This window comes from Acipenser ruthenus, chromosome 20, assembly GCF_902713425.1.
Source record: "Acipenser ruthenus chromosome 20, fAciRut3.2 maternal haplotype, whole genome shotgun sequence".
In the NCBI taxonomy this organism is placed as follows: Eukaryota; Metazoa; Chordata; class Actinopteri; order Acipenseriformes; family Acipenseridae; genus Acipenser; species Acipenser ruthenus.
The window spans coordinates 30,506,724-30,529,535 of NC_081208.1; the positions used below are offsets into that span (position 1 = coordinate 30,506,724).

The window sequence follows — 22,812 nt, forward strand, 5'->3', positions numbered from 1 at the left end:
TTTATAGTTCAGGCAATTCAGTTACACCAAAGTACTTTTATAGACAATTTATTTTGATGAGTACCAATGGGCAGGTCCTGTAGATGCAGCTGATGCTTGATTTACTTTGTGTTCTAACACAGCACATGTACCAGATAAAATCTGTTTAGTATTTTTAGTATAATATTTTACTATATTTTATGGTTATTGAAAATGTGATTTTCTTTTTTTTTTCTTGTATGAGTTGCAATAGGTGTAGTATGGGATTTGCCTGGAGACTATTACAAATACCCAATTGCTGTGCACATATAATGTATACTTTTATCTGTTCAAACCTGTTCCATCAGTCCACTGCCTGAGTGCCAGCAGCATTAAACATGCTTGTATTCAGGTCAGGACACGATCTCTTATTTCATCAGGTCTGAACCTTTGATTTTGTAGTTTGATCAGCTCTTCTATTCTGAAACAACATTCCCCAGGAATGGTGAGACCAGTGTAGACAGAAGAAATGAGAGGCGTAACCATTCTTTTCTGTGCGCTGTGCCATGTTTCCCTTCAGCAACTTTGACAAAATAACCCGTTTTGTTATAGTCACAGTTATACTGTAGGTGTTAATTGTTTAACCTGTGCCCAGCAAGAATAAGGTCAGACAGATCAACAATGGCTAATAGAGTGGATTTAATTAGTAGTATCACAGTTAATTAGATTATGGAAGGTGTGGTTGTGCCATGAAGTTAATTGAAGCTGAGTAACTGCCATATTGGACCTTTACTTGGAGCCTATTTTTAAAGTATCAAGAGAGGGTGCCCACAGAAATGTAATCTGTATTACTGAAACAAAGAACTCGCTTAGATATACAACTGATAGGAAAAGACTTATCAAGAAAGTGCAAAATGAGTCATACTAATAAAGGTAGATCAAACAAAGGGCCCTATTCACAAAACGTTTTAATATTGTATGATAAAGTAAAGTTTTGTTTTTTTTCTCTCAAAGGGGCTATGAAATGTACTGTGTTTCAACAGAAGTAGAAGAGAAGCAAAATACCTCATCAACTATAAATGTTTTATTTCCTTTTCAGTTTTAATCAAACAGGAGCACAGAGAGGAGTTGGATTTGACTGCAGTCCCTTGTATTTCCATCCCAATGACTCACCCTGCCAATGTGCCTGGTCTTCATCCAATCAGGACACAGCTGCCATCACCTGACCAAGGGCATCCTCATGAAAGTATGCACTGTACTTCACCAAGGGGCCTTGTCCCTTCAATGCAGCAGCGTGCGCCATATGCACCTATGGTCCCCTCTGTCGTCCAACATATGCCTCGCATTCAAGGCAGAAACATCAGCGCAGGCTCAGATTGCCAGATGGTCAGTCCCCCCATGGTGCACCAGACTTTCCAGGCATCGCCAGCTCCACCCATGAGGCCTTCCTACCAGCCTATGCAAGCAAACTTGATGTACAATGGACAATCCGGTCTTCCCATGAACTCTGTCTCACCACAGGGATACGAAAGAATACCCTTTCAGCCCGATTCAGCTGCGTCTCATCCTTTGGGTCTTGGGTGCCAGCCAATGGCATACCACTCTCTGAACCCAGGCTCCACGTCCACATCTCCTCCCACTGCAGGGCACCCACTGGCTCACCTATCTCATTCTGGACAGCACTCCCCTCACTTGCAGTCAGTTGGTTATCATTGCGCGAATGCGGGTCAGGTCTCTTCCCCAACAGCAGCCCACCCGGGGCTGGGGCAGCCGTCGCCTCAGCTACAGCCAATGTCCTACCACTCTTCAAACCAGAGGTCTGCCTCGTCTCCTTCTCCAACAACACCACACCCCATGGTGCACTCCCCTCATTCTGGACCCTCCTCACCTCAGATGCATCCATTGCCATACCAGTCGCCCAACCGTAGGCCTGCTTCCTCTCCCTCGCCGACGTCCGCCAATCCCATGGTTCACCTGGCACACTCTGGGCAGCCCTCACCACAGGCACACAGTCCTGGAATGGCAGGTCTCTCCGGGCCCAACCTGGACATAAAGGAAGAGTCTGATGATGGAGAACTTACCTTCCGGTCCATCGGCCTGCAGGACATCACGCTCGATGACGGTAAGGAATCAAGTCGACTTAAATGTTCAGTTGTGTTTGTTTTAGATGGAGTAATCAGAGTGAAGTAACTGCTAACTTTTTTAAGAAGGAAGCCAAACATCATACCCTTTAGTATGTGAGTGCTTTCAAACTAGACCCATTTTCAATGATTGGAGTTGGTTAGTACTCTGATGAATCATTTTTCAAATACATAACTATAACCCCCATAAACTCATTTTACTGTGAGAAGTATAAACGTATTCATGAATTACTGTTTCTGTAAATGGTAGAGTAATGCACAATAGAGGAGTCAAAGCATTGGGATGCAAAGATCCACTGCATAAAACTAGTGTATCAGAAGTGCCTATCACAGTTGCTGTGAGTAGAGAGATAAAACCACAAAGAATACACAGACTTGTACTGTACATTGTTGCACCAGTCATTATTCTTATCTACACAGTATTAATAATGCTAGTAGTTGGCTTTTTAAACCTTGTTTAAACACAAATAAAAGGAACTTGTTATGCAAACATCTTGTTCTGATAGCTGTTCAAAATTTTGCTTCAATAAGTATTACCATTAGAATTAGAGATGGAAAAGTGAAAGAATTAATAATTCTGTGATAAAGTTTTGCTCTGTGTATCAAGGAAAAAAATGGTTCCTAAACTGGCAACACAGGCAATGAAAAAGCAAACATCTGCTATAACTTTCTTTTTATAATATTTAATCGTAATTTCATGTTTAGCAACTGTCTGAACAAATTTAAACTGCTTTATGATTATGCAGGAAAATCACTTTTTTTCCCTATCTGCGTTAATAATCAGAATATATTTATTAACGGCAACTGATTCACTTGTACTCTACCCTAATTACATATGAACACATTGATAAACATGTTTTTGTACATATCTTATGACTGAGTGTTATGTTATGTCAGCTTGTATGCCACAATGGAAAAGAAAAATAACTTTTACAGTGAGAGACGGAACAAAAACGTAACTTTTGTACGGACTGAAATTAACTTCGAGGGCAGCTGCACAAAAAAAAAAAAAAATCAGTTAACAATCAATTTGCACTTTGTTTTTGAAAATGCTTGTGACCTTGATGATACTTGATATGCAAGATCAAATAAGCATGCAACACCTACTTTTTTATTGTTTGTTTTTTAAATTATGCTACAACCCACACATTAACACTTTACTGAATATACAGTGCCGAGAAAATGTTTGTGAACCCCAATGATAATTATGGAAATTCCATAGTTTTACCATGATAGCCTACTTGAATCAAAACCAGTCTTTTCTTAATTATCCAATAGGGTTTATATTAACCAATTCCATGTCTTTTGAAACAAAATGATGTATGAATTAGACAAACAATGAGTAATTAAGATTCAGTGTATGTGAAAAAGTAAGTGAACCCCTGGTTTGATCAGCACAATTAAGGGGATAATTAGAATCAGGCGTTTAAATAATTTGGTAGATCTTCAGGGGTGAGTTTGGGAGGCCACACCCTATATAAAGATCAGAAACTTTGAGAGTTTGGTCTTCACCATACAGGTCTGTGGAAACACATGATGCCACGATCAAAATAAATCTCTGAGGACCTCAGAAAAAGAGTTATTGATGCTCATCAGTCTAGAAAGGGTTACAAAACCATTTCTGAGAATTTGGGTCTCCACCAATCCACTGTCAGACAGATAGTCTACAAATGGAGAAAGTTCAAGACCACAGTCACTACCCAGGAAGGGTCGTCCTACCAAAATCTCTCCAAGAACAAACCGGAAAATCATCAAGGAAGTCACAAAGAACTCCAGAGTAACATCCAAGGATCTGTAGGCCACTTGGCTAATGTGAGTGTTCATGACTCAACTATCAGAAAAAGACTGAACAAGAATGGTGTTCATGGAAGGATAGCCAGGAGGAAACCACTGCTCTCTAAAAAGAACATTGCTGCCCGTCTGAAGTTCGCCAAAGGGCACATAGATGATCCACAAGCCTTCTGGAACAATGTTCTCTGGACAGACGAGTCAAAGGTAGAACTTTTTGGCCTCAATGAGAAACGTTATGTTTGGCAAAAACCACTGCGTTCGAACAGAAGAACCTCATCCCAACTGTCAAGCATGGTGGTGGGAGTGTGATGGTTTGGGCTGCTTTGCTGCTTTGCCGCGTTTTAGAATGGCCTAGTCAAAGTCCGGACCTAAACCCCATCGAAATGTTGTGGCAGGACATGAAGCGAGCTGTCCATGCAAGGAAGCCCTCAAATGTCACCGAGTTGAAGCAGTTCTGTAAGGAGGAATGGGCCAAAATTCCTCAAAACCGATGTGAGAGACTGACCAACAGTTACAGGAAACGCTTAGTTGAAGTCATTGCTGCTCAAGGGGGTGCCACCAGTTACTGAATGTAAAGGTTCACATGCTTTTTCACACATGGATATTGAATGTTGAATCATTTGTGGATAAATAAATGTTGAAAAAGTATTGTTTAATAAAATTATCTATCTATTAGGATTTAGATTAAGATCTAATAGGAGGCTGTGTGGTCCAGTGGTTAAAGAAAAGGGCTTATAACCAGGAGGTCTCCAGTTCAAATCCCACCTCAGCCACTGACTCATTGTGTGACCCTGAGCAAGTCGCTTAACCTCCTTGTGCTCCGTCTCTTGGGTGAGATGTAATTGTAAGTGACTCTGCAGCTGATGCATAGTTCACACACCCTAGTCTCTGTAAGTCGCCTTGCATAAAGGCGTCTGCTAAATAAACCAATAATAATAACATTTTAGGTTTGAAATATGTGAAAATCCTAAGAGGTTCACAAACTTTCTCGGCACTGTAGGGCTGATTAAAATAATATTTTCATGTTTTAAAGATTATTAACAAATTATGCTACTTTGTTGTCCTAAGTTATCATTTTGCATTTGTATAATTTTTGTTTTCAACATCTCCTGTCACCCACATGTATTGTATAATTACACTGTAAATATAGTACGGTAATTATAGCCTTCCACGCAAGTACATACTGGATTAAGTGGCTTTTTCATTTGAAATTCCATGTGGTATCAAACTCCCAGGAGAACATTTATGGTACCTAGAACATGTTCAACTCGCATTGCAGTCACAGCCCATCATCAGGAATTTAAAAACAAGTGGGACTTGTAAAGTATCTGCTCTCATGGCTTGCAAATATAAAAATGGTATATTAATGGTATGGTATATTACTTCTGGAATTTATTTTATGATTATTTTTTTTAATTCTAGTGATTTTAGTTACATTGAGACTTTTTTCTCTAAAATGAGCAGTATGAAATTCCAATGACCTAATCCTCTTTTAGTTTCCTTATTTTCTATCCGTATTACGTAGGGCTGAAGATTAAAATACAAATTTAAAGTCCTTACATGCGCACGGCTCATTAGGTCAACTTGCTAAACTTGCATTGAACAGGAAGGAGCTTCTTGTTAGGCACAGAACAGACTACACTGTCTGCCCTGGTTCTCAAAGAGCCCAGACATGAACTCTGTGCAATATCTATGGGATTATCTCCACAGACCTACTCTTTTGCAGGAGAATGCACCAGGAAATCGGACAAAGCCTGACCTCCTTAGCTTCCGTGCCTTGGGGTCTTCAGACACCAAAATGCATGGCCCTTTCCTGTTTCAGCAGCTACAATATAAGATTGAACAGATTTACTGAAGTATTAATAAAAGAACCAAAAGCCTAAATAATTGCAAACTACATGGATGGGGTGGTGTCTAAAGAAACAGTAAATAAATAAGAAAACTTGGGTTTGTATTTCATAACTGAGGCAGAGAGCTGAGAATAATGAGAGCAGTCAACAGTAAATATTTTATGATTTAGTGCTGTATAGTCAACTAACCTTTCTACTTGGCTAATCTAGACAGATCACTTGGTACAAAGCTGGCTTTGTTATTTATAATTCACCAATGCAACTGTGGTATGTTGGGCTATGATAATAAGAATTTCACTGATGCAGACTGTTTGAAGTTGAGATTCATTTACTTTTCTTCTATTTCAGGACCTGTCTTTAAAAAATAAGTAGCGGAGTTAGGAAAAATGTAGCGTTATACGTCCCCACATGTTGCACAGCTGTTTAAATAATGTACCTGTAACTTTTCTTTTCATTAACATCCTGACAACTTTTTATACTCATAACTTTTTAAAGTCTGTTTTCACAGCTCTTCAAAATGTCCTCTCTAGTGCAAGGGGGGTTGAGATCTGTCCTCTAAATCACTGCTGGAAGAGCTATTTTAAAAAAAAGAAAAATAGAAACATACCACATCATGGATCGTTACTGCTGTGCTACCTGTTTGACAGTGTGGGCAATAATCCTTACACTAGCAGTGCACTAGAGCGGACATTTTGAAAAGAGATTTGAAATGGACTTTAAAGTTGTAAGTGTAAAAAGTTGTCAGGATTTTAACAATGAAAAGAAAAATGACAGGTATGTTATTTAAACAGTTGTAGCAGCACGTGGGGACGTGTAACGCTATATTTATTGGAACCCCGCTACTTACTCTTTAAGATGTAAGTTAATAGTGCATTTTCAGTTTAGCAAAGAATACATTCAAACCATTAAAACATTGCTCGACAAACAATATCTTTGTTTATGTACAGTAAACAAATCATTATTAAATGGCAAAACTAATCATAAGTGATCCCAGCAGAAGAATTATGATTATTGTGGCAGTAACCTAAAATTCTTATTGTGGCAGCCCTTGCGTTTAATTAATCACCTTTCGTTGTATTTTGTTTACTCTTTCTGTGTAAGCAAAGCCCCCATATCTGCCATATGCCTATCTTTGTTTGTACTCCAGCCGAGAATCGCAGCTGCTGCACCGCGCATAAGAACGATCTGGGTTAATTATAGGCACGGCCTGCTGCTATGGTGAAAGTTGACACTGTTCCTCTTGCAGGTTGTGCGCAGTCACAGACAAGGCTAAATATACCACACTAGCTAATCTGGTGCAGTTACTGGGGCTCTCGACACAACCACAGCTGTTGCAGCACTGCATGGGGATGACAAGCGATCCAACTCTTATCAGGGGAAGCATACGATATTCACTGCCCTTCACATCCCTTGAGGCGTATCGCTAAACTTGAGAGCCATCCACTGTGAAGTATTTCCGAGGCAATTGCTATGCTTTGATAAAGTCGTATTGGTGTCTGTGCTTCAGAAACCCACAGAAGTGAATAAACTAAATAGCTTGTCAGCAATGGCAATATTGATCCCCAAGATAAATAAACTCATCCATTTCTACACAACAGTGCTAGTTTCCTGCTAGTTCCTAATTAACTCTTATTCTGATTAATCTTGACTTCAGCAGACCAATGTAGTATCAAATAGATTCTGAGCATCGGTCCCAGCCATTATTATTTCAGTGGTGGTTGTGATGGGGGGGGGGTGATTTATTAGAAATCGCAGATCTATTAAGGCAGAGGCTGGGAGAGACTGCTAGGATGGTCATAATTAGTCATCTAATGTCATTAATGTTCTACACAAAAAGACTGTGTGTGTGTGTTTTCTTGATGTCTTTACCTTCTTTACAATGATTTTTTTTTTTTGTCAGAAAACAAAAACAGCAGTGGAATATATACATGTGCCACATTTGCATGTTTTCTTGCCAAATATTCAACAGTATGAAGGAACTTGTATTCAAAACAATGGAAAAAACATAAAAATACCATTTGGAAAACCCTGAATGTCCTCCAGTTTTTCTCGCACACTTTCTTTTTTTTATTTTGTGAAAGCAATGAATATGCCCAGTTCTACTTTCCGTTTTCAAAATGTTTTGTGTCATTACATGACACTTCTGCCGTTTGTGATGGTTGTCTCATTCTTTGTTGTCTCATTCCTATCTAGTATACTAAACTGTGGGCTTTCATTGTCCAACACACCTCATCAGGAAAAGATGTAGGGCTTAACTTGTAAAGGTTTGTTTTGGAAAAAAAATTACACTAGGGTGCACCCTTTTTTACAACAATGTATGTGGTTAAAAAAGAGCTAAAGGCTATAGAGACAGAACCTAATAATGTGACTCATTTTCCTGTCAGTTCAGGACTCGCTTTTAAAATGTCCGACCTCCCCCGTGTTTGGAGCAGTATCTCACTATAAACAAGCGATCTATAAATTGCATCTCTTTAAATCTCTGTAACGGCTGATTTCACCAACCCTGATTTTAGCAAATATCTTGCCTAATGTTACCTTAGATAAAGTAATCCAATATTCTTGATAATCTGAAGTCTGTGAAACCAGCCATAAACCAGGGTTAGAAACGAACAAAATTATGGTACTAGTCCTAAGGACCAGTACCTTTTTGAAAGTTGCTAGTCCTGATGTAAATTTACTAGTCCTTGTGTGAAGTTCCTGAGTCGGAATCAACAACAGCTGTTGGGGTCCCTAAAATACGAGGCTTCAATTTTCAATTTTATTTTCCTAAAAAATGAACACTTTTATAAGTTTAGATTTTTCTTTTGTTGTTTTAAAAAAACAAACAGATAATAAACATTAATGTTCATTTCTGCATCTGCCTTCCCTGCATTCCGAACCCCAGTAAAGTGTGTGTTGACAGCATACTTCATGTATCCTATCACTGCCTCAGTAATGGAACTATCTGTAGAACTGTCCAAGATTACCAACAAGTTATTAAGCAGTTGCCATTCTGGTTAACTGGGCTTGACGCTGGGTCATCGCAATAGCTGTGTCCTATTTGTTTAGAATTTCTATAGGTTTTCCCTACATTTAATCCTTTTGCTTCATCCAGGTCACGCATCCATTCAAAATCAGAATACGGTCGTGCATGCTTTGCAAGGGCGTGAGCTGTTCTACAAAGGTTTTTATGTGTAGCAATTGTTACGCTTTTGATGTACCTTGTTTGACAGTCTTTGCCTTCATCAGTTTCACACTTGATTTTTCATGCACTTTAAAATAGAATATCTTAAGGGTAGACGACCCAGTCACAGATGTGCCACTCTGGCTTTCGTCATGGACACACACCTTGCAGTACATCTTATTCTCTGAAGGTGTAGACTTACTTCAGCCAGTCAAATTGTGAAAGCCAGGTTATTTGAATAGTGCCCTAGCTCTTTTCTCTGTTATAGGTCGCAACCTGGTATAAAACACCGCATTTTTGTGAAATGATTTTACACTTACTTCAAAGATGCAATACTCTATTCATTTTATTCATCGCCATGGTTTAAATATAAACTTTCTGTATTATAAACTACATCTCCTTTTTTCAAAACAGTATAAAAACATCAATACAAAATAGCTCAAGTGAATAGCCATTTCCTCACATTATGGACCGTATGAAATTGTTGTTCTAATAATATTTTACACTAAATCTTGTAATATGAATACGTTGGTAAGTTAAGCAATAATGCCTGAAAGCTATATAGTTTTAAATACTTTAATATTTTACACTGATTAAAGATCGACCTACCTAATAAGTGTGTTATGTTAAAGCAATTGGGCTTTTTCAAAAAATAACTACAGAATTAAAAAATGGAACCAAACGTGAGGAAATTGGCATTTTATACTGTTTTGATGTCTAAAAAGTACATTTTGTTAATACCGAAAGTTCACAGTTATACCACAGCAATGAATAGCTTAAGTAATCGCACTGGCAAAAAAGGAATGAAACACTGACGCATTCGCATAATGCATAATTCAGCATGACAAGGGGAGATGAAGGGAGGTTTCATTTTATTTTATTTTTATTTATTTTTTTAAATAAATATAGAAATCGGCAATTACTTTATTATTTTCTCCCAACGTGGCATATCCAATTATTTTTAGGCTCAGCTCACTGCTACCACCACCACACTGACTTAGGAGCGGCGAAGACGAACACACGCTGTCCTCCGAAGTGTGTGCATCCTGCACTCCACTCAGAGTGCCTTTACCAGAGGAGGTTTCAGTTCTGCGTGACTGTTTTGTAAGCATTATGAATGTTTGTTCACCACTGCTACACCCCGTTAGAATATTGGCTTTTCCTGGATTTTTTTTTTAAACACAGGCTTATGAACGAGAGAGTATATTTGTAGACTTTTTTTAGGTGCCCACAGAACTACTGAGACACAGACATCAACTAGTCCTCATTAGTTTTAATTTGCCTCGGGCGAACGGACGAGCGTTTGTTTCTAGCCCTGCATAAATGTATCATTATCAGGCTTATGTGTTTTTCTGAAGCAATTATGTCATTGTATTGGTCATACAGTCTTTTTAAGGATGATTAAGTCCTTGACGGTAACTGTTGATTAATCAGAATTTTTGTTTTCCCCCGAAAAATGATCTTCCCCTTTACAAATGACAAATGTTTTTTTGTTTTTTTTTTGTTTTGTGTGTGAACTGTTGCATCATAATTTCATATCATAGAATGACTTGATAGTGTTTGATAAACGGTATGATCTGTTAAAAGGGCCACGGCTGTATGCAAATAGTCTGATTTTAATCAAGGTTTTGTGCAGAACAATTGATACCTTTGCCTAATTTCAAACAGGTTTTGAGTTTCTGTTTTCAGGTTTTATTCTTGCAGGAACGAAGTCGTTATCAAAAACTGCATTTGTTTTATCACTTGGGTTATCCCCGTACGGTCATTTTCTGGATTTCCTGTTTAAGAAAATGCTTCTTTAGGTGTTCAAAAAACTCTCTTGTTTATTTCTCTATTACTTGCATAAAAATCATAAAATAGTGAGGGCAGTGAATTAGTGAAGGGTCCTTACACGCTTAAAGTAAATGTACAATTTATTACATGAATTAACATGAATTTCAGGGCATGACGTTAAGGTCATGAAGGGCACAGCAACGTTGTCTTCATTGGACATGAAGTTTCAGGGGCACCAAGGCAGTTCTAGGGGGCAAGAAGGCAAAGCATAAATCCGACCCAAGGGCACCAAGGCAAAAAAAAGAAATACGGATAGCCTATTATGTTGATGAAATTGTAATTCAGACAAACACAAATCAATGTTTTCTGAGTGATTCACACACTAATTGTTACAAAAATAAAATATAGGTCACTTTTCCGTTGTAAAAATAATGGTATAAAAATCTAATTTAAAAACAACAAACTTTCATAATGAAAAAATACAAAGGGTAATTTGGCAAAAAAAAAAATTCAGGGTATTTTTTACTAAACTCTGGTCACACACCACTGAATGCATAAATTAGACTAGAGGCTTAGATACAGCCTTAGTGATACAACAGCACAAATAAGAAGAAAGTTTAAAAAAGATAGATATTTAGGCAAACTGGCTGAAGATTTACCTGTGACTGGAGTTTTACGATAGTGGTCTAATGGGTTGTTCGGTCTGCAGTGTCTGCGCAACTGTAGTTTGCTAACCGTTGTTACAAAACCTGTACAAACAACGCAGCTTTGAAAAAATAAAAAAATAAAACTTGAAATAGAAACTTCGTCAGGCAATGGAGAGTGCTGTGCATCACAATGATGAACAGCTGGATGTACATAATGTTAGATGTTTACATTTGAGAGACTTTTATATAGTTTCACAGTTCTTAATGTACTGTTCCAAAGGATTTACAGTTTTGTTATGATGCATTGGTGGACACTCAATTCAGGGCAAAAAAAAGGTATACTGTTTTTAAGCATACACATTCTAACCCCTTTTGTGAAAGCACACGTTTTACTACTTAAAAAGCAGAACTACGTAAGGTTGTGTTTTCTCGCCTACTCGTTTCATAGCGCAGGGAGTTGCTACTTGAACCATGTCCTAGCTCCTTGCTCAGTTTTTGTTTTTTGTTTTGTTTTTTTTGGTGTAAGAATTTTAGCAAAACTAGTAATTATCTACCTATTGTGTGTTCATTTTTAGCGTTGGTGTTGTGGGAGGAATAACACAGAATTACAAAACAGCAACGGTCATTGAAATGTCTATATAAATTAGCAATGTATATACACTGAAGACATGAAAGGAGTTGGAATGTGCATTGCACCATTGCATTTTAGAGCATTGCAATTTTAAGCCTGTTCTGTCACAATTAAATCCTAGAACACCTCGCTGCCACTTTAGACAGCTCTTCTTCCTCCTTTCTTTTTAAACGTTATTATTGTTCATACCATCTAATCACAATTTAATCTCTCTTTTGTTCATCTTTTTAACATTGTTGGCATGATGTTTAAGGATTTTGTTTGTATTTTTAAGCATTATTTTGGAAATAAGCATGCTTTGGAGGTTTGACAAGCTTGTGGCTGTGGCAGAGTGTAGGAGTGTGATATTTGTAGTTATGTTGATGTTGCACTTGGCTGCAGAAAAAAAAAATAAACAGCTAAATCAATAACATGCATTAGAATGTGATTAAGCTCTGTGAACTCAAACAGAGTATTTTCTTTTGGAGAGGAAAGCTCACTAGAAGCTTTTTCAGGTTTCAATAAACACCTTATTAGCCCTTTTTAATAGTCAATTTTATTTCAGTTTTAGTTATAGGCATTTAATTTAACAAAGCCTTTTGAGTTTTTTTTTTCTAATGTCATGCTTTTAATTTAAAAAAAAAAAAAAAAATACAAATAAAAAAAAGTTGTTGAAATCCAGTATCCTAATGTCTATTTTGTTAAAATCAGGCCATTGTGGCATTCAGTTTGCGTAATTTCCCTCATATTAAGGTACATTTAATTTGCTGTAAATACAACTTCTAATTGATTAAACACGGTCATTAAACACGATATTAAAATTGTAAAAATCTGTCCAAACTGGATAGACACAGATATTTTAATCACATATTTTTGTTATATTGAAACATTTACCGTAATTATCTTTGAAATGCCTTTTTAATCATTTTACTAAAGACCTAAATTCCCCGCTAACTCATAAATGTAGATTTTATTATGCAGATGTCTTTAATTCTCTGAACAGAGATCGGTCCTTGCATACCATTTATTTGTGATGCTGTGTATTACAAGAAACTAATCCTGTTCATGCAAATTTAATTATTCATCACTCCCATGCAGTAATCTACTGGCACACCCTTTAGCCAATCCTCCATATAGCATAGCCTAGTTTACGTTTTGCTAAAGCTGTGAGGGCTGGGGGGTGGTTCTTAATAATTAAAAACAATGCACTATGGAATATGCATACCAAGGTACAGTTAAGAACATGCATACAGTACCTGTATTTCTTTATAATGGCATAGCAATTCTAGTTGTTGTGGGCCATAAACAAGATCCCAGAGATAATGCCAGCATCCTGTTCAAGGACTTTCCACTGGCCTGTTGCAGTTTTATATTCACTTATTCCACACCTAATATAAATCATGGGCCATTTCTTATTTGTACTGTACTAGTATATACTGTATCTCTATTGAGACTATATTGCAGACTGAACAGCAGGCAGGTGCTGCTAGAGATTAAAAGTAAATAAAATTAAAAGGTACCGTCAATTTAAGCAATTCAGTGCCAACACAATGAGTTTTCTTGGGTGCAGATGTTTTATTTGCCCATCCTGTGATTGTCTTGCACCTGCAGGTAATTGGTTTCCAATCTGAATGTAAAATAATCCAATTTGTAGTTTATAAAGAACTATTAATAGGCTCTAATTTGGTAGCATGTGCACTTCTATTTTGATTTCAAAGCTAGCAGTATTCTTTTTGTAGCCCTATTTATGTTACCAAAAGTATGATTTAATTGCCATTTGAAAATTTAGGTATGCGTTGAAAGGATAACAACACATCTATTCTGTTTGACTCATTTCCTTTTAAAGGGGACTGGCAGGGGTATGGATTACTGTATGAACTGTATCAGAGCCAGGTTTAAAAAGAACTAATGTAAAAACAACTAGCACATTCATAAGCATGCTCCTGATCTGCGTTCCAAGAGCAGGGCAGGGTTTATTTTTCAAATACCATTCTGCACTCCAATGACTAATGGCATCACTGATGAATTCTAAGTTACACTCTACTGTTGACAGAGCCTGTGTTTGTGTGATTTATTTCATGCACTTTTAAAATCAACTGCACTCCATGACCATGTGCCATTAACTGGGAGTGTTCCCTTTTGATTTCTAGGTTTGGCTGTGTACATAACATCTGTGTGTTAAATATATATGAAGTGGTTTCTCGGATACACGACCGGTATTCCAGCCGAGGGCCCAATTCTTTTAGCTGGAGAAAAAAAAAAACAACTATTATTAAACCAAATTTAATGTGGAGTATTTTTATTTTATTTTTATCAATTTTAAAGCAACAACAAAAAAATCTCCACATGCAATTTGTTTATTGCGTGTATTTATATTTTCTTCAAACCCTTTTTTCCCCAGATAAAAGTAAATATCGACCCAAAGAGTAATCAGAATAGGTGGTGGCGGTCTGTAGGATTTCAAATCCATGAAATAAAGTACAGAGACATTTAACATGGTAGTAGTCTTGTCTCTTTATTGTGGGTTGAGAAGGATTCTGTCTGTAAACTGCAGTCAATGTATAGCCTGTTTTCATTCAAGCATATTACTTGACTGAAATGTAAGGAGAATGGATGCAGGTTTATTACATTATCCCCGTGGTAATATTGGCAAGTTTTTCTGGTTCAGCATTGCCCAGCAGTTTGATTGTGCTCCCTGAATGTAGAAGATGTAGAAGATTATGGCAATACGTCATTCTTCTGTACTGAATTCTACTTTTCTAAATGTTTAGGTGAATGGATTATATCATTACTGTTTTGTAGGTATCCACATCAGTACTCTCCTATATAATTTAGTTTTCAAAACCAAAACTAGTCAAAGTTGTGTGTTTATTTTTTTATTTTTTTAGAAGGTATATTATATGGACTGCCTTGAACGTGAATTCTAGATACTGGTGTCAAATTGTAACCTGTGGGGGGGAAAAAAAGAAAACAAAACATTTACAGTAAAAAAACAAATAAACAAAATGGTGCTGCATTAGTAACCATTACCTTCTGGCTATTTACAAATTCCAGGTGTTTAAAACTGTACAAAGCTTCTCCGCTTGTTTTTCAGAGCTAGCCTACATATAATTATTATTTATTTTTTAGCAGACGTCCTTATCCAGGGCGACTTACAATTGTTACAAGATATCACATTATTTTTACATACAATTACATTATTTTTTACACTATTTTACACTATTCCACACTGCTGCCCCATAGTAAGCCAGCTGTTTTCTGTACCGTATCAATACATATTTCAGTTCAATGTAGTATAATAATTTATAATAAAAGGGTATACCTTATCATTCTCAATATCTTAAGTAGGTTGTTAGCTGCAGCTTTGACACTTGGACTTCAATCCATCAAGAATGTCAGTGTTCAGAATGTAACAACAAACTTTATGAAGCCAAAACCAACAGGGCCCTCTGCTGGAATTAAAAATAACTGAACTGTAGTGCTTTTTAGTTTGCTTGTTTTACAATTGAGAATTATGTTTTAATATTAGGTTAGAATAGTCAATTTGTAAGCACCAGTGTGAGATTTTTTTGATTAGCCTCTTTGTATTTAAATTTTGAAGCATTTTAGTATTGCAAATTCTGGGCACCTGTGTTTTATTTTGCCATAATAATACAGTAAGTTATCATTTTATTTATATACACACACATAATATTATTCCTACTGGCAATGTGTAAAAGAAACAGATTCACAAACAGCTGTATTATCTGGTTTACGAGTTGTCCTTTTAACTTTCGACCTGGTTTCATTAAAAAAAATAAAGAAGAAAAAAGAAGTAGCCTCACAAGGTGACAGTTCCATGCCTTTGTTTGGTGATGCCTTCTCGCTTGTACCCGTCATGGACCACAGTTAACCTTGATAAACCACAGAACACTGAGGCTGATGTCACTACTCGGCACAAGCGTCATTGGGCTTAACAGACATCCACCTAAGCCACCACGTGTTCCAGTAGGACCCCTGCAGTAGTTAAGGCGTTAGATAGACTGCCCTGCTACTGTAAAGAGGAACGTTTTGTTCACAGGGTGGCGGCATGTTCTCCTCACAATTTGGAGACACTTATACTGTTTATATATCGAGGTCTGTCATTAAACAAGGTCACTGGCAATCATGAGAACTTGGTAATAACTTATCCATTTATCCAAACTCACCCAGACACGCACATATTTTTTATTAAGTGTTGGACAAAGGGGATTTTGCAAAGTAAGCTATTGCTACTTTTTTTCTCTCTGTTCGGTCCCACCACAGGATATTGGCAATTATGACTTGGGAGGGGGGTGGTGATAATACTTCTAGTTTAAGAGTATTGTGGTTTTATATAAAGGGGGTTCTACTGTAACAATATCAAGAGATCTTGTTTGTGTTTATGTTTTGTTTGTTTTTTTGCCCCTCAGTCAATGAAATAATAGGAAGAGACATGTCACAGACCCCTGCCTCCCACGGGGCAGCAGCACACAGTCAATCCTAGCCCGAGTCCCCTGGATGTCTGGAGATGGGAATTCATGATGGAGTTGCGACAGCAGCAGTCACCTGATCCGAATGGCAGATTCTCCAGCTGAATTCAAGCTACCTGTGCCTCCTGAGATCACCTCCTCCTCTCTACTGTGCTTCCAATTCAGTGGCCTTTACAAACTGGAACATTCACTCCCTGCTTTGTATATACTGTATTAAAGACTTGATCTGAGATCTTTTGTATTATTTGTGTGTGTGTAGTGTATCTATCCATCCATCCATCTGTCCATCTATCCATCCATCTCTGAATATCTGATCAAGTTATTGCAATGCTTTTAAAACAAAGAGTTTTGTGAAAGTACTGAGAAGCAACACGTTCTCATATGCTGTGTTAATATGTGTACATATGGGTGGGTGGGGTGCTTTTTCTAATCTAGTCATGTTAAAGTAGCATACTGTATATGGTAAGAGTGCTTTACAAACTTGCTTCAGCGAGGCTGTCAGAAGTCTTACAAACATTTACATGTAGCAGGGGGTTTAGGTTAATGCCTCCAGTGTGTTGATTCTCTACACCAGCAGTAAGAGAATGGCTGTAATGAATGACTTGGGCTGGATTTTGTTGTCTTTTTAAACATCTGCTCAGGAGAGAGTTTGAGACTTGAGGAACCTCCCAGCCATAGTCAACACACCAACAAAGATGTCCCGAAGTGCAAATAAAAAAAAGATAGTTTTAACAGACAGCAAAGCCAAATGTAGAGCTGCACTTCATTTACTTTTTTTTTTTTTTTTTGGAGAGTCGGGGGGAGGGCTACACCATTCCATCTTGGAAATGTGTTGGGATTTGTAAAATGCCACATTCCAGGATTAAGGGTTTTTAGTCTGTAGAGATTATATATATATATATATATATATAATTTTTTTTTTTTTTTTTTCTGTACTTCAGGTAGCACAAATGCCTTATAAATATACAGAAGGAAGCTTTGAAAATAAATGTTACTTTTTATAGTAGATTTAGCTAAAGCCATTCTTGGATAGTTTTCAAAACTACAGTTTGCAGAGGATTTTCAAGTTCTTATGAAGTGTGTTAGTCACTGTTACTACTGCGTGTAATGCATTGATGTTTGCAATGGATGCCCTGAATCTTCTAAAACAGCCATGCAAGAAAAAACAAAAGTAAAACAAACACACATAAAAAAGCAAGCAATAAACCATTTATCCCCAGATCATTTCAGAGGTACAGAGAGGGATAGAGGTAGAATTACGAGGTAGAATTATTCTAAGCCATTTTTGAGGTCTTAACGGCAGTGGTTCATGGTTTTATATTTCCCTTTATTTTGCATTGGTACATTTTTATTTGTATTGTTAGATCGATCAAAGCCATTCAATATGTATCCTGATTAACAGGAACTTTTATAATGTGCCTTTTAAGTTAAATTATATATATATATATATATATATATATATATATATATATATATATATATATATATATATATACACACACACGAGTTGCATAACCCCATGCCACTTCTGTGACTTGTATCTAAGTGGTACATGTTTAAATAATGATTAAATGCTAATTTTTTAACATTAATTGCTGAAACCTCAAGACAATCAGTTTTAAAAATAAATAAACAGAACAATATGTGTTCTGTTTTCTTGACAATTTAAAAAAAGAAAATATTTATAAACAGAACCCTTTGCATGCATTCTGGTTTCACTAAACACATTTTTTTAATCCATGTGTATTTTAAGAAAAATATTTGTCATTGTTGCAGAATGTGTTCAGGGATTATTAAATACCAGGTCTATGCAGGTTTAGATTGATCTCCTGCCTTATTCGTTTTATTGAAATCTGTTGAAATCTGTTTTTGCATGTGTGTGCTTTGTAAAAATGGCTGGTGCAACCACTCCTTGGTTCTCTTTGCAAATCCTCTGGAATTGAGTGGTGGTAATGCAGTACTGTACTAGAGTATTGATGCCTGTACAATCAAGAAAGAAATAGATATAAAAATAAAATAAAAACCGCTATGCACAAAAACCTTTATGATGCCTTTCAAAACCCTTTGATGCCTAGAGACTTTAGAAGCTGTTAATGTTGCTTTGATGTATTGCTAAAAATTGTTCAGTCTGTAGCTGTGGTTTTAAATAATAATTACAAGCATTTTTCTTTCTGTGTGTCTGCCTTGTAAATAATTCAATACAAGGGTCTTAATAGACTTTTTTTTTAAATTAATTATTGTGTTCACGCTAATTTGTAGATACAAGACTGTTTAAAAAAAAAAAAAATTAAAAATTCTGTTTTAATTTGAATAGTGGAGAAGCACACAAAGTACTGACTGGGCTATGCAAAATGAAATTCACAAAACCACATTGTGATATTTGGTACATAGTTGGCATCTGTAAAAAAAAAAAAAAAAATATATATATATATATATATATATATAATATTTTTTTTGTAATCCCTAGTAATCTGATGCCCAGGTAAAAACAGAAAAAATAAACTGGTTAACTTTAAGTGATTTGTGTGAAACCTGCAACTTGGGGAATTAAAACCATGGCAAACATGCCCCCACCCCCTTCATTGTGTCAATGGACCTGCCATCTTTTATAACCAAAGATTTAAGAAAAGAAAGAAAATACAAGTTTTACTTCCTAGTGTGAATACATGCTTTAAAAGTATATTTTTGATACTCCAAGACGGATGTCATTCCTAAAGTTTCAGGCGGGGGGGGGATCATTAAATGAAAATAATTTTAAAAAAATAATAATTAAAAATGTTTTGTAAAAACAGGAAGAGAAATACAGGTTAAGATAACTGTTTAGCTGATGTTTACAGAGCCTTGTATTGTAATTTCATGTACATTTTGTATTTTAACATTTTGTAATTAAGATTGCAGTGCTATTTGGAGATATACAAAGGGAATACTTTGCATCTTAGACTCTTAATTTGTAGTGTTAAAATAAAACTCAAACTGCAGAACTCTGAGTGTTTATTATCTCTTGCTTCAAGGTCAAGTTACAATTGTGCTTTGTTTTCTGCAGTTAATTAAATGCCAGGTGGTTATATCATTTTAAGGCGAAGTTTTTGGGGGGATGGGGGACCCATCAAAGTGATCACAATAGACAATACTGGTCAGGTTAATAAGGTACTGAACCCAACTCCCTCCTTCATAATGGAGTTCACCGTGATTGTTCAAGGTGAACTCCATTATGCAGTTCTGCCTTATGCATGCTGTAATCTATTTTGTAGCATCTTAGAATTCGTGTCCTTTTTTCAGAACACTGGGGAACATTCTAAAGTACTCCAGAAACCATACAAATGTTTTTTAGTTTTTTTTATCAACACAATTTTTAATATATATATATATATATATATATATATATATATATATATATATATATATATATGTGCATGCTAACGTTTAGTATTTTTTTATTATATATTCTGCTTAGAGATACATGTATAAAAATGTGTTATTCTGTGACCCGGGGGATTAATACAATACTCCCTGAAAGTTTTGTTGAAAAATATTGAAGTTTGGGCAAATTACAAGACATTGTTTCACCTGAGTGATTGCAATGACATAATACATGTTTATTCTCAGAGTCTTTAGAAGCAATAATGGACACTACTCTCGATTTATTTTCTCAAAATATATATTTATAAATAAAATGATAGTTCTTCATTCCATTATTATTAATAATAAGGACCAAAAAAACACACCTGATACATTTAGTTCATGAAACATTATCTGCTTATATCCACTCGTTTCTTGATATTTATAAATGTTGTAAAAACATATATTAAAACACAACACAGAATAAATGTTCAACTGTGTCAAGTACATCGGATTTACAGTGTTTCCACGTTTGTTTTTTCTTAGCTGTAAACAAGTTCCTGTGTCATGTTTTGTCTCTGCGTGCTGCTGTAGAATGTCTCCGCCCTTTAAAAATTAAAGGCCAGTCACACAAAGAAAAAAAAAGAAAAAATCAGGCAGTGAAATTCAATCCCTCCCCTATCAATGATATGCGTCTGCAACCTGTACTGCAGTGGTGGCCTATTAAGTCAAAGAAACGTTTTTTATTGTGTTTACCCTACCACCGGCCCAGAATGACACTTCAGTGTAATTGTATTCACACGATCATGGCCCTTAAAGGGAATTTCAATGCACCTTTAATCATGGGCCTCTGCATTGCACTTACAGTACTGATATTACAAAAGAGCAGTGAAATGATATGCAAACAGGATCCTCTAATATATTTCATATTAAACCACTGTTATGAGAAACAATAGAGATTTTAACAGGAATTTGGAAACAAGTAACTTCATAAAAGTTAATCTTCTAATTTCTTGGTTAAAAACCAAGACACAATGTTGCATCAATGGCCCTCCAGAGGCGGAAATGGAAATGGTATTTAACAAAAAGCTATTTTCTGGAAATTTACCTTTGTGTGATGGAAGCTACCAACACTGTAGCTATTTAACTGTTTTAAAGACTACTTGACTCGGCACCACCCAATAGGCAAATGTAACTGTACTTTCCTTTCTGAACAGTGACAGCAGTGTCTAAGTATGTGGAAATGTATGTACAAATGATTTAACTATGACATTCAAGAGAAAGAACAGGATCAGATGTAGATGTTTAAAACAGTATTTTAGGGCATAAAGAATGATCTATGAAGACAGGCTGGGAACAAAGAAGAATTAGGGTGGGGATATGATTGAAGTATAAAATCTGAACGCGTCCTAACTGTTAACCCAAACCAATACTTTAAGCGCAGCGCAGCACAGAAATGTAATAATGTTTTCAGGCAGCAGATGAGCCAGCTGGCTGGCCAGATTTGTTGGTAGAGCATAGGACCCTGATTCCCAGATTAGGGCATGTGTTTTCCTTTCGTTTTCAAAGACTTTGCCCAGTAGGTCCATGAGGTAAATACCAGGGAAAATGCTATGAGTGTATATATTATATGGGGCAGCAGTGTGGAGTAGTGGTTAGGACTCAGGACTCTTGACTCTTGACCGTAGGGTCCTGGGTTCAATCTCAGGTGGGGAAACTGCTGCTGTACCCTTGAGCGAGGTACTTCACCTAGATTGCTCCAGTAAAAATCCAACTGTATAAATGGGTAATTGTATGTAAAAAAATAATGTGATATATTGTAACAATTGCCCTGGATAAGGGTGTCTGCTAAGATATATATATATATATATATATATATATATATATATATATATATACACATACATACACACACAGTACTGTGCAAAAGTTTTAGGCAGGTGTGAAAAAATGCTTTCAAAAATAGACATGTTAATAGTTTATATTTATCAATTAACAAAATGCAAGATGTTTGGGCCAACCTACCTGCCGAGTTCCTTCAAAAACTGTGTGCAAGTGTACCTAGAAGAATTGATGCTGTTTTGAAGGCAAAGGGTGGTCACACCAAATATGGATTTGATTTAGATTTTTCTTCTGTTCACTCACTTTGCATTTAGTTAATTGATAAATATAATCTATTAACATGTCTATTTTTGAAAGCATTCTTACTTTACAGCATTTTTTCACACCTGCCTAAAACGTTTGCACAGTACTGTGTGTGTATATGTGTATGTATATATATATATATATTTCTTAGCAGACACTCTTATCCAGGGCAAGTTACAATTGTTACAATATATCACATTATTTTTTTACATACAAATAGATATATCTATATCTATCTATCTATATCCCTGGTCAAGCTGTGTAGCAGAAATAATTCTACTTCTAGCAAGGTTGACTTTTTGCAAAGTTTCTGAGTGCTGAAACAGTAAAAGCTAGATGGTTTTCTTGCCATTCCACTATGAAGTGAACTTTCATACCCCCCTACTACTGTACTAGCTCGACTATTATTATGATGAAAGAACAGGAGTGACAATCCTTCCTAAATAGGCAAAGCTAGCACTGCTATTTAGGGTTGTTAACATGCCTCAGCATTACCAGCAACCACGCAGGCATTGGTGACCAAAGCAGGATAATAACCTTGATTTACTGGCTTTGCGTGAGTGAGGTGAGTTCTACTAACATTTTCACAAATCACGTCACAAATACACGCTGGTCTGCTCCTGCATTTCCGTGTCTGTGTGCTGTATCTGTGCTGCAGTTGGTAGTGTGTGCGTGTGTCAGGTATGCAAATTTGGCCTTAGATTCTAGCACTAGGGTAGCTCAAAGCAACAGCAGACATGTTGAATTATTTTTTTATTCCTTAGCAACCATAGATAATGATAGTTTCTCATTGGATCTGGACTACTCACATGCACAGGACAGAAGGTGTGTTGTGTGGGAAGTTGTGAGAGCTTGTAATTTAGCACCTATAAGCTCTCTAGTGCAAAACAGTTCAGCACAAACTT

The 22,812-nt window shown here is 36.4% G+C and overlaps 1 protein-coding gene across 2 annotated transcripts in view; it reads left to right on the top strand.

Annotated features, from left to right (window-relative positions):
- Positions 1-19,404, top strand: part of LOC117425595 (nuclear factor of activated T-cells, cytoplasmic 3-like) — a 53,745-nt gene extending 34,341 nt beyond the window's left edge. For both annotated transcript variants that reach the window (XM_034042648.3, XM_034042649.3), the window contains exons 9-10: positions 1,058-2,080; positions 16,364-19,404. In XM_034042648.3, coding sequence (XP_033898539.2) covers positions 1,058-2,080; positions 16,364-16,437 — 1,097 coding nt within the window. In that variant the 3' untranslated portion in view covers positions 16,438-19,404. The remainder of the gene's footprint in view (positions 1-1,057; positions 2,081-16,363) is intronic.
- Positions 19,405-22,812: the final 3,408 nt, after the last annotated feature.